The sequence below is a fragment of the Carcharhinus amblyrhynchos genome, chromosome 6 (genome assembly GCF_965287045.1).
Source record: "Carcharhinus amblyrhynchos chromosome 6, sCarAmb.v2.hapA, whole genome shotgun sequence".
Taxonomy (NCBI): Eukaryota; Metazoa; Chordata; class Chondrichthyes; order Carcharhiniformes; family Carcharhinidae; genus Carcharhinus; species Carcharhinus amblyrhynchos.
Genome location: NC_137329.1, coordinates 14,265,819 through 14,278,423, shown reverse-complemented (window position 1 = coordinate 14,278,423; position 12,605 = coordinate 14,265,819). Strand labels below are relative to the sequence as shown.

The window sequence follows — 12,605 nt, the reverse complement described above, 5'->3', positions numbered from 1 at the left end:
GGTAGTGGCCAGCTGTCTCCTCGAAGAGAAGTCTATGTGGCGTAGATACACCAACAGTGCCCCTAGAAGGGAGCTTCAGGATCCTGCCCCATTGATAATGAAACAGCGATATATTTCCAAGTCAAGATGCTTTGTGACTTGGAGGGAAACTGGTCAACAGTGATGTTCCAAGACATCTGCTACGCTTATCCTTCAAGAGAAGAAAGACTTTTTTTTGTTCTTAACTAGGCCAGCGTTTCCTATCAGAAGCTGGTGGTGAACTGCTGCAGATGTCCGTGTGGTGCAAGTACAGTGCTGTTGGTGAGGGTGTTCCAGGATTTTGACCCAGTCACAGTGACTGGTATATGAAAAGGAGGTGAGCTGTTGCAGTGCAGTTAGCAATGGTGATGGTGGAGGGAGCAAATGTTTAAAGTCATGGTTTAGATTTTAAAAATCAAGAGAGCTGCTTTTTGTGCTGGTGGTAAACCAAGCAAAATGGACAATTTCTATCATATACCTGACTTTTGCATTGCAGATGGTGGACAGAGTCTTTGGGGTGTCAAAAGATGAGTCAATCACCATAGATTTCCAGGGGCAGTCGCATTTGTTGTTTACCCTAGTTGAGCAGCATGGCAAACCAGGTTTCTCACCTCTCACCATGTTACTGGCCCCAATCTGCTAGCAAAATCAGCTTCGCACCCAGGAACAGCGCAAAGCTAATTTTACTTATTCATTAAGTAATTTCAATATACTTAGGCGAGTCCCAGATGCAGTCTTCTGGGCTGACTTGTACTTAACTACTCACCAGTCGAGGTCTGCACCGGTAAGGATCACATATGCTCCCCATCCACAGGGACCAGATGTGATGGTCTCAGTGGTACCGGAGGCTTTTGAAGTCCCCTGGATGAATCAGAGACAGGACAGTACCCCTTGGGCAGTGACAGCCTGCCATCCTGGCACTGCCCAAGCAGGGCAAGGTGGTACTCTGCATTAACAGGGGAGGGGGAGCAGGCGATGGTTGTAGGGACAAATCTCCCACGCAGTACGTACACAATGCACTGGGAAATCAGGGCACCTCTCCAGCTCAGCAACCTGCTTCCCAGCATGACTAGGCTCCACCTCTCCCCCTGCTGGCTCACTTTGCCTCTTTTTTCTCCAAGTGCCTTATGATTGCATCTGGATATTCCTCCCCCACCCCCCAAGATGGGTGCAATTCTCTCCCATTTTCACACTTGAGCATTTAGAATTTTTTGTTAAGATCGATCCTCCCAAATCTCTGGTCTGCTCTTCTTCAGCTTTGTCCAATGGTGAGCCCAGATTTTGATGGTAGAGGTATTTGATTATGGAGGTGGTTAGACTCTCTCCCTTTGGAACTGGTCATTGTGTAGTGAAAATGTTACTTGCCTTACTTTACTAAACCCAGTACCAATCCCTTTGGCTTTTGTACCATGAAACCTTTTTTGTTATTTAATCTCACCCTATCACACACCTTCCTTTTTGTTCTCTCAATCCCTCGCGCCTTGCTCACAGCCGATTACGTTCCTCTTCCCTCAGTTCCAATAAAGGCTCGTCTACCCAAAATGTCAAAAACTGTGCTTCTCTTCAGATGTGGTTTTCCCACTATTCTCTGTTCTTATTTCAGATTTCCAGCATAGACAATACCCTGCTCTTGTCTTGATTACGCTGATCACATTTCAGTGGAATGATGTGGGTAAACACAGCTGCCATCTTGCCCAAAACCCAATCTCTCAAGCTCTAGTTAGAAGGATAGTTAGTTGATCCTTTCTGGTATTTTGATTGACAGAGGAATGGCACCATTGCTGCCAATTCAGCCATGGCAACTTAACACCTAGCTGAAGTAGGTGTCTCAAAGTCTGATCTGATGGAGTTCAGTACTGTTCAAATATTAGCCCGAATTATGAAAGGTTCAAACATTTCTAGTCCATCAACCACATTATCAATAACAAATAATTCCCCAATTCTGGCAGCATTGATAGTGAATGTTGCTGTAAATGATGCACTAAGTGCCAAAGGCAACATTTCCTGATTGCTGACCTGACCACCTCATTTAAAACCATCAATAAACTGAATAACCTGTTTTACTGCAGCTAAATATTGATGCGAGAACGATCTGCCCGAGAGATACAAGTTCCAAACAACGCTCGCAGTGGAGAAAAATGACTGGTGGCAGAATCCTACCATGTTTGATCTACTGAATGCTCTTTGTCAAGGGTAATCATGCCCAGGGTCTTAATATTTCAATTCTGATTTTCTCCTTTGTAAGAAGCAGCTAATTGCAAAGTTTTGTTTTACCTTTACAGTAGATTTCTCCATCTTTGTCCGTGACGGTTGTAGATTCCAGGCTCTTGCCACACAGTGCACAGCGGAAACAGGTTTTGTGCCAGGCCTGCAGCCAAATGAGAAAAAGAGGATTACAAAAGTGGGGTGGCCAACTGTGCTAAAAAAGGTGCAGTTAGGTCAGGAGAAGTACAAATTGAAATATATGCCCCTTATAAATCATACAGTCTTGTAAGTTCAAGATGGTGCCAGAGCAAGATGACTTCGTCTCCAGCATACCCTCTTATTCTGTCTTTTACTCTTGCTCTGTGCTTTTAAAAACACGAACTCTCAAACTCTAACAATGCTCTGGGGAAAAAGGAATACAGAAGTCTGAAATCAAAGAACAACTTCTTCCCTACTGCCATCAGACTTTTGAATGGACCTCCTTTATATTAAGCTGATCTTTCTCTTCACTCTAAGTGTGACTAACACTACGTTCTGCACCCTCTCCTCAACTTTGTACCCTTATGAATAGTATGCTTTGTCTGTGTAGTGCATAAGAAACAATACTTTTCACTGTTTATCAATGCGCATGACAATAACAAAATCAAATCAAACCTTCATTGCATCCTCTTCAAGACAATGATAGTTTCCTTAGGTAACTGAGGCCAAAAGACTGGACACATTCTCCATAAGAACATAAGAAATAGGAGCAGGAGTAGGCCATCTAGCCCTTCGAGCCTGCCCCGCCATTCAATAAGATCATGGCTGATCTGTTGTGGCTCAGTTTCACATTCCTGTCCTCTCCCCATAACCCTTAATCCCCTTGCTTATCAAAAACCCATCAACCCGCGTCTTAAAAATAATTTAGCGAGGCAGCCTCCACCACTTCAACGGGCAGAGAATTCCAGAGATTCACCACCCTTTGAGTGAAGAAGTTCCTCCTCAACTCCGTTCTAAACCGCACCCCCCTTTATCTTGAGGCTGTGCCCCCTAGTCCTACTGTCTTTTCTGAGCGGGAAGAGTCTCTCCACCTCTATCCTATCCATCCCATTCATCATCTTATACGTCTCAATGAGATCTCCCCTCATTCTTCTGAACTCTAACAAGTACAAGCCTAGTTTATTCAGCCTCTCCTCATAGCTCAACCCCCTCAACTCCAGTATCAGCCTAGTAAACCTCCTCTGCACTCCCTCCAAGGTCAAAATATCTTTGCGCAGGTGCGGCGCCCAAAACTGCACACAGTACTCCAGCTGCGGCCTCACCAATGCCCTATACAGCTGCAGCAAGAAGCCCCATATAAATTCCTCACTCTTATACCTAATCCCCTTGGAATAAGAAAGGTTAACACATTTGACTTCCTAATTGCACAATTCACAGAAACCTAACATTCATGAGGTGTATGCAGACTCTCACATCCATTTCAAGGTTAAATGTTTACTCATGAGATTTTAACAAAAAAAAAAAAAATTGCTTTTCCATGCTTCCTACCAAAAAGTAGGAAATTTTGCACTTCCTCATATCATGTCTCATCTGCACATTGTCCAATCATTTCACCCGTCAACATCCCTTTGTAACCTCTTTACATCCACCTCAGTTTACATTTCCACCCAGATTTTTTAATGCCCAGTAAACGCTACTATTACACTCAGTCACAGCAAGATCCGCATTCTAACCATTATGGGGCGGCATGGTAGCACAGATGCTTCACAGCTTCAGGGACCTGGGTTCGATTCCCGGCTCGGGTCACTGTCTGTGTGGAGTTTGCACATTCTCCTCATGTCTGTGTGGGTTTCCTCCGGGTGCTCCGGTTTTCTCCCACCAGTCCAAAGACGTGCGGGTTAGGTTGATTGGCTAAGCTAAATTGTCCCTTAGTGTACAAGGATGCTTAGGTTAGAGGGATTAGTGGATAAATATGTAGGGATATGCGGGGGATGGTATGGCCTGGGTGGGATTGTGGTTGGTGCAAACTTGATGGGCCGAAGGGCCTCTTTCTGCACTATAGGGTTCTATGATTATTGCAACAAGGTTGCTGAAATCTGAAACCGAGAGAAAAACGCTGGAAAATCTCAGCAGGTCTGGCAGCATCTGTAAAGGGGAGGGAAAAAAAAAGAGCTAGCGTTGCGAGTCCAGATGACCCTTTGTCAAAGCTGGAGCAGAACTTTAACAAAGAGTCATCTGAATTCGAAACATCAGCTCTTTTCTCATTATTGCAACAAGAACATGCATGTTTATCATACCACCGAAAACATTGAGACACAATTCGTTACCAAACTAGACAAGATGGCGAAAAGCTTATGCTTTAAAAAGGAACAATTTGACAGGAGTTTAGAGCAGAGAGGTTCAAGCAGAAAATTCCAGATCTTAGCGGTTGGGCAGCTGAAAGTAGCAACAGCAACTGTGAAGCAATTAAAATCAGAAGCCAGGATTGGAGCAGGGGTCTTGGAGGGTTGTAGCGCTGCAGGTTATAAAAAAAAAGGTGCAAAGGCCAAGGAATGAGCGGAAAACCACGAATGGGAATTTCACAAAGTTGGGATGCTGCTGGATCTGGAAATGAATGTTGGCCAGCGAGCATAGGGTTAACAGGACAAGTGGGTGCCAGTTGTGATAAGCACTGCAAACAGTTTTGGATAAGCGCAAATTGATAGGCGCTGGAAGATGGGGAACACACAAATTTTTTTCCCCTCTCAGGATTTACACTGAAAACACTTCAACATTCAGCAGTGACTAGAAAGACCCAAATAAAACGAAATGACCAGGTGTCCTTGTCTCTGGCAGTGACTCAAGAGAGCAACAGCTTCCCTCAGGCTTTTTGGCAGTTCAATTTGCAGCTAATGTCATTAGCGTTGCGTAGCAATTTATTTTACCTGCCGTTGGAAATTGATGATGAGCATTTTAAATACGATAAAAAACTTAATTAAAAAAGCAAGACCGAGTTGTGACCAAGCTTCCAGTGAAAAGGCAGAAATTTATCTTTTATCGTGCTCAATAAATGATGGGATTATGGGCATATAAAAGTGTAAACTGAAACCATGATGACATTTGCGCTTGCTCCCTTAGGAGATTTAATCTTACACTTTATTTGACAAAAAAAGGAAATGAGATGTTAATTCAGCCTTTCAAAAGGCAGACAGTACACGTCTGATAAAACATAAGGCTACGGGCTACTGATCTATTTTAAGTATGTGGTAACAATGTTAAAAAAAGTTAAACCTGCTAATTGCCTATTAGAGAAATTTGTTCATTCTGCAAACAAGGTCTGGGCATGGGGCACCTCCTGTCGTGATGTATCGCAGGAATTTTATAAATGCCGTATAGAATTAGCTCAAAAAGGAAAAGTATTCAGCCTGCCTTTCTTGGGCTGGCTGTGTTTGGAAAAAGTTCTCAATCCCGCTTTGGATCTTTTAATGGACATATTTTAGAAGGAATCGATTAAATATAAAAGCAAAGAATCTAATTTCTGAAAATATTAAGTTTATTATTGGTGTAATTATTAATGTAAGCATTACAAGTAATGCTTACATTAATACTGCAATGAAGTTAGTGTGAAAATCCCCTAGTCACCACCTTGTTCAGGGACACAGAGAATTTAACATGGCCAATGTACCTAACTAGCATGTCTTTAGGACTGTGGGAGGAAATGGGAGCACTTGGAGGAAACCCATAAGATGAGAACATATAGACTCCACATAGACAGTGGCCCAAGCCAGGAATCAAATCCAGGTCCCTGGCACTGAGGCAGCAGTGCCAACTGCTGTGCCACCCCAAACCCTGGCCGAACAGTACATCCAGAAGTACCAAAAATATTTTGTTCACGTTTCACGTTGATTTGATTTGTCACACGTACTGGGACACAGTGAAAATTGTTTCTTGCGTACTATACAGATAAAGCATATTGTACATAGAGGAGGAAAGGAGAGAGTGCAGAATGTAGTGTCACAGTAATAGCTAGGGTGTAGAGAAAGATCAATTTAATGGAAGGTAGGTTCATTCAAAAAAAAAAATCTGACAGCAGCAGGGAAGAATTTGTTCTTGAGTCAGTTGGTACGTGACCCCAGACTTTTTATCTTTTTCCCAATAGAAGGTGGAGGAAGAGTGTATGCCTGGAGTCCTTAATTATGCTGGCTGCTTTGCTGAGGCAGTAGAAAGTGTAAACAGCGTAATGGATGGGAGCCTGGTTTGCATGATGGATTGGGCTTTGTTCACAGCTCTTTGTAGTTCCATGTGGTCTTGGGGCAGATCAGCAGCCATTCTAAGCTGTGATATAACCAGAAAGAATGCTTTCTATGGTGCATCTGTAAAAGTTGGAGAGAATTGTAAGCTGACATGCCAAATTCCCTTTGTCTTCTGAGGAAGCAGAGGCTGTGGAACTTGAGTACAGAACTTGCAACAATTGCTGTTTTTAGTAACGTAAATCACTGGATTCTGAACCAAAAAGCTGCTTTTATTTTTGGATTAGTAATGTGCCAGTCTAAACAGGTGCTCCTTGGCAGATGTAGTGAATTTAGTTGGCGTGTGCTGTCAGTTGTACAAGACCAGTGGGTCAGCAGCTGGTAAATATAGGATCCCAATAAACCCAAAACGTAAACTCATACAACAGCCTCTCACCCGATTTGCTGTTGCTAGCCTACGCTATCAACAGAGGGTAGGGCAACCACAGTCAGAATGATAAAATTGAAAATATGTCTTTGAAGTGAATGCTCAGGCACCAGTTGCTGCACATATGATAATTCCACTCAGGTCAAGAGGCTTTGCAGCTCACATATCGATTCTGCCTCTCTTCATGGCGATTGCTTCATCTCACTGGCAGATGAGCCACCTTGTCCTCTTGTTTAACCAAACTCAAATGATTCCACCAGTGTTTGTAGACCATTACCCATCTCACCAAGTTCCAATAAGATTGGATGACATGACCTTTCTTATAGCTTGTTTCTTGCACTTCTGTAATAAAGACAGATTATATTTTCTGAAATTTGTGACCCCTCCCACCCCCAAATACTCTTCCATTTACTGCAATCTGTGGTCACGTCCCCTACTTTTTGTTATTTTCCTCATTTTCAAGTAACTTCATTTTGCAGTGCCAAATGTAAACCTACCTGGGACCTTAATAAACAAACTTTAAAAAAGACAATTGTGGGATGCTTTAAAAAAGTGGAAGATTCTTCATAAATACACTGCAAAGCAGTTAAACAAAAAAAAAAATAGGGACACAATGGGGCTGTAAAACTCTTTCCTCAATTACACAATAGATTTTGTACTTCTTATGCTGTTGACACAATGAGCTTCAATAAAATCCACAACCTTCAGTTCATGGAATGCAAAATCAATTGTAAAGAGAATTTGATATAGAGTCTTCAGTTCAATCCTTTGCAATTCAGTTTCTCCTATATATGTTGTTATCATCAGGTCTGATTTAACCCAAACTCTTTTTCATTTTCACCCCATTGGTTTTGTTGGTGCCCTGCATTGCTAGCCTTAGTCCTTCACATTGTTGTCATAATTTCAGACACAAAAATAGCTTGCATTTATCTAGTGCCTTTCATGACCAAGAGACATCCCAAAAGTACTTTGTAATCAACGTAATATTGTCACTCTTACAGCAGCCAGTTTGCACATAGCAAGCTCCCACACTGGGTCAGATGACCTGTTTGTTTCTGTGGTTATTGTTGGAGGGGTCAATATTGACCATCAGATTAGGTAATGAGTCTCCTGCTTTTTCACCTGATCTCAGTTAAACATCTCATTGAAAAGACAGCAGCTCAGATGTGCTGCAGCACTCAGGCCTTGGAGGGAGACCTGAACCCATACCCTTCTGTCCAAGAGGCATGGGTGCTATCCACTGAGCCAGAACTACATGTATATAAAAGTTTTTCCACAAAATGGGCAGAATTCTCCCATGCCCCTGCCAGTAGGTTCAATAACAGAGGGAAAAAAAAGAATTCCACGGGAGGCCGAATAATTTACACCGGCATGAATTACCGTGGGATCTTTGCTGGTGCCTGTCACAGCAGATCGGGAAACCCATTGGAGGCCAGTGTGAGACAGATTTGCATTCTGCTAATGGGATACAGACAAAGGCCCAAGCACCCACACCAGATTCTCTGTGACACTGGTGGGAAAATATGCCAGGAACAACATGGCGTGCAGATCTTGGAACTCACTTCAGCAAAGCTCCCTGAGTTTGGGATTGATGCCAACAACCCTGGATCACTACAAGCAGTGGGTGGGGACATCTACAGGTGGATCTTCCACATTTGGTGTCCTGGACAGAGCCCATCTTCCAACCTTGAAAGTGTTGCTGAAGATTCACCTTTATTTTCAGGAGGTGCATCTTCTTTCTTCAATCGTAGGTCAGTGATGATAGGCAGCTTTTCAATATGATTCCCAGATATGTTGGCAGATTATAAGCAGTTAGATCTAGCTGCCATGGAACATGGTGCAAGGCCTCCCCAGGTGTACAATTCAGAGATCAGGGCTGGGGGATATGATAAGCACAGTCCATGTTCCCTGCAATGCCACAGGACCTAGTTGCCAGATAGGAGAATTCCATCCTATAATCTGATTCTCTTCCTGCCAAATCCATACAAGATTCATTATGCAAAATTCTGTAACAGTGTTTTCTTTTGCAAAAATATACCTTATTCATAATACTACAAAACATTTCATATTGTTATAACCCAAGCCGAGAATCGAACCCAGATCCCTGGCACTGTAAGGCAGCAACGCTAACCACTCTGCCATCCTAGAGAATATGAGGAAAAAGAGAACTGGGGGCAAAGAAAGACCACATTTAGAGGAGGGACACACACAGCTCTCCACAACCTATTGTACCAACATCAATTTTCCAATTCCCTTTGCAGTTGTTATCTTGAGTGAAAACCTCAGTGCTGAATCTCGACAACCCTATAATGGTGGATTTAAGTCTTCCTTGCCCAATTCAGTTCTGCCACTGAAAGAATTAATCACTGTTATATATTTGCATACCTTTCCTCCTCCAATCACCTTCTCGGCTGCATACACAGACTGGCTGCACCGTGGGCACTTCTCTGCACCACCAAATTTACTGGCAAATTTGGAGGAGCTGGGGTTTGAAGATTGGCGTGGTTTAGCCCTGAGAAGAAAAAAAAACCAAGGAGGTTGATTAAACAAGTGTGTCAGGCCATGTAGTTCTTACAGTTTCCATAAATGCCCTTTAATCCTGATGAGTCTTTTGATGTGGCAAGTGAATGGAGATTCAGAAAACTCGATTGCATTTACAATTAATTTGCCATCAGAAACTCGGTTTCAGATAGCTGTGACTCAGTTTCAATCCAGAGGCCATGACCACCTAAGGATTTTTACTGATGAACCATCTTGAACCTCTGAAGATTTAATTGGCTCTTTTCTCTGTCCTGCCATTATGAATTTGTGTATGAATAGTCCCCAAAGATCAGCATGAGAGCAATGAACACTGCTTTCATAGAATGGTTACAGCAGAACTGGGAGGCCATTTATTCCATCACACCTATGAGATCTCTATGCAGGAACAATGGTCTAGTGGTATTATCGTTGGATTGTTAATCCAGAAACTCAACTGATGTCTGGGGACCCAGGTACAAATCCCGCCCTAGCAGACGGTGGAATTTGAATTTAATAAAAAAAAATCTGGAATTAAGAATCAACTGATGACTGTAAAACCATTGTCGAAAAAGCCCATCTGGTTCACTGATGTCCTTTAGGGAAGGAAATCTGCCATCTTACCTGACTTGGCCTGTATGTGACTCCAGAGCCACAGCAATGTGGCTGACTTTCAACTGTCCTCGGCCAACTGGGAATAGGAAACGAATACTGGCCAGCCAGCAATGTCTATGAATGAGTAAAAAAATCCACCCACCTGATTTTTCTTCTACCAATTATTTCCCTTTTAGATAATGATTCCATTCTTTCTTTGCGAGCCACAATTGAATCTGCCTCTGACACACTCTCAGGGAATACATTCCAGATCCTACCCACTCACCGTCTAATAAAGGTTTGTCTTACTGTTGTTTTTGGCACTGACTTTTTGATATCTTCTGGATCTCAACCTTCTGTCAATGGCAACAAGTTTACAGAATCCCTGCATTGCAGAAAGAAGCCATTTGGCCCATTGAGCCTGCACCGACAACAATCCCACCCAGATCTTATCCCCATACCCTATGTATTTACCCTGCTAATCCCTCTGACACTTAAGAGGCAATTCAGCATGGCCAATCTACCTAACCTGCACATCTTTGGGCTGTGGGAAGAAACCAGAACACCTGAGAGAATGTGCAAATTCCACACAGACAGTCACCCAACGCTGGAATGAACCCAATTCCGTTGCGCTGTGAAGCTGCGGTGCTAACCACTGCACCACAGGGCCACCCTAGTTTCCACACACCACCCCTCCCCCCACCAATCTACTTTTTCCAGATGCCTCATGACTGAGCACCTCAATGAAATCTCCTCCCAACCATTCCCCTCCCCACCCACCCCCCCAAGGGAAACAGCTCCATCTTTTACAACTTATCTTCACAACTGGAGTTCCCACATCTCAGACCTTTCTCGTGAATCTTTCCTGGACCTTCTCCAATGCCTTCACATTTTTCCTAAAGTGCAATGTCAGAATTGGACTCAAAACTCCAACTGAAGTCAAGCCAGTGTTTTGTACAGATTTATCGCAGCTTCCTTATCCTCTACTTCATACTCCTAATCATGAAGCACAGGATTCTGTTTATTTAAAATACTCTCTCAACCTGCTGTGCCAACTTCAACTCCTCAATCCTTCCACTCCTGTACCCCATGTTAATGTTGCTGCTCCCTGTTCAGTTGGCCAAAAACAAGTTCATTCATTCTTCATAAACACTTACTCCATTTGTTGGGAGCCAGGACTTTCTAGGGTCTCAGAACTAAGTGTTCCAGCACCTTGACCGTAGCCATAGCCCTTTGGTCCATACTTCTTGCCATAGCAAGCCTTGCAGTAGATTTCAGATTCATGTGCAGCAACTGTAGTGCTGTCCAGGGCCTTTCTGCAGAGCACTGGAGGGAAAGAAAAAGCAACAAATGCAAGGTCGCTGATGAATCTGTCTTACAGATCAAAAACTCAAGAAACATGTCTTCTGAAAAAAATTGGTTTGTTGAGAAAGAAAATATAATACCAGATGTGGGTATACAAGACACAATTTCAAAATGTAGAGAGAACAGTGAAGAGGAAAGGACAGATATGTCAGTGTAATGGGTGGATGCATGGCAGAGAAGGGCAAAGTGATTGTTACAGAGGCAATACAAAATAAAGTGCACAATTCTAAAGGCGATGTTTATGTTACAGTTTATTTATCAGTGTCACAAGTAGGCTTGTGATGTAATGAAGTTATTGTGAAAATCCCCTAGTCACCACACTGAGGGAGAATTTAGCATGGCCAATGCATCTCACCAGCACGTCTTTCGGACTGTGGGAGGAAACTGGAGCACCTGGAGGAAACTCACACAGGCACAGAGAGAACGTGCAAACTCCACACAGACAGTGGCCCAAGCTGGGAATTGAACCTGAGTCCTTGGCACTGAGGCAATGGTGCTAACCACTGTGCCACTATGGAGTTGGAATAGCAGAGACTTCTGGGGCTGTGTGCACAAACACATTAAAGTTGGTTGAGAAAGGAATTAACGAAGTCCAATACTTTAAGGAAGGGCACAGAGTGCAAAAGTAGGTGATAAAACACTAGTTTGGCCTCAACTGCAGTATCATATTCATGATGTGGAGATGCCAGTGTTGGACTGGGGTGGCAATCCCAGAAGTCTCACAACAAGTCCATTCATCCAATGAAGGATCAGTGCTCCAAAAGCTCATGATTCCAAATAAACCTGTTGACTTTAACCCGGTGTTGAGAGACTTCTTACTGCATCATATTCAATTCTGGACGCAGAAAAAATTCACGGGAATGGTTCCAGGGATGAGAAACTCCAGTTACATAGATAGTAAGGGAGATGCTGGGGCTAGTTCTCCTTGGAGTTGGGAAGGTTGGGAGGTGGTTTTACAGAGGTGTTCCAAAACATGAGGTGCCGGGACAGAGTGCGTAGGAGAAACTGCTCCCATTGGTAGAAGGATCGAGAATCAGAGGATATCAATTTAAGGTGATTGGCAAAGGAAGCTACAAGAGAAAACATTTCTTTAAAAAAAAAATGCAGCAAGTGGTCAGAATCTGGAATGTAGTGCCTGAGGAATTAGGGGATAGATTTAACCATTGCTTTCTGGTTGATATCAGAATGTAGCAAATGGGATAAATGTTATAAAAAGGTTTGAAATGGATATGTGGTCAGATAAATAAGGACAATTCTTCAGCTACTGCATC

At 43.1% G+C, this 12,605-nt stretch overlaps 1 protein-coding gene across 2 annotated transcripts in view; it reads right to left on the bottom strand.

Moving 5' to 3' along the window:
- The window catches only part of csrp3 (cysteine and glycine-rich protein 3 (cardiac LIM protein)), a 30,941-nt gene that overhangs the window by 801 nt on the left and 17,535 nt on the right, over positions 1–12,605 (bottom strand). For both annotated transcript variants that reach the window (XM_080191543.1, XM_080191544.1), the window contains exons 3-5: positions 11,127–11,295; positions 9,244–9,370; positions 2,293–2,386 (exon numbers count right to left, since the gene is read on the bottom strand). In XM_080191543.1, the coding sequence (XP_080047669.1) occupies positions 2,293–2,386; positions 9,244–9,370; positions 11,127–11,295 (390 nt within the window). The remainder of the gene's footprint in view (positions 1–2,292; positions 2,387–9,243; positions 9,371–11,126; positions 11,296–12,605) is intronic.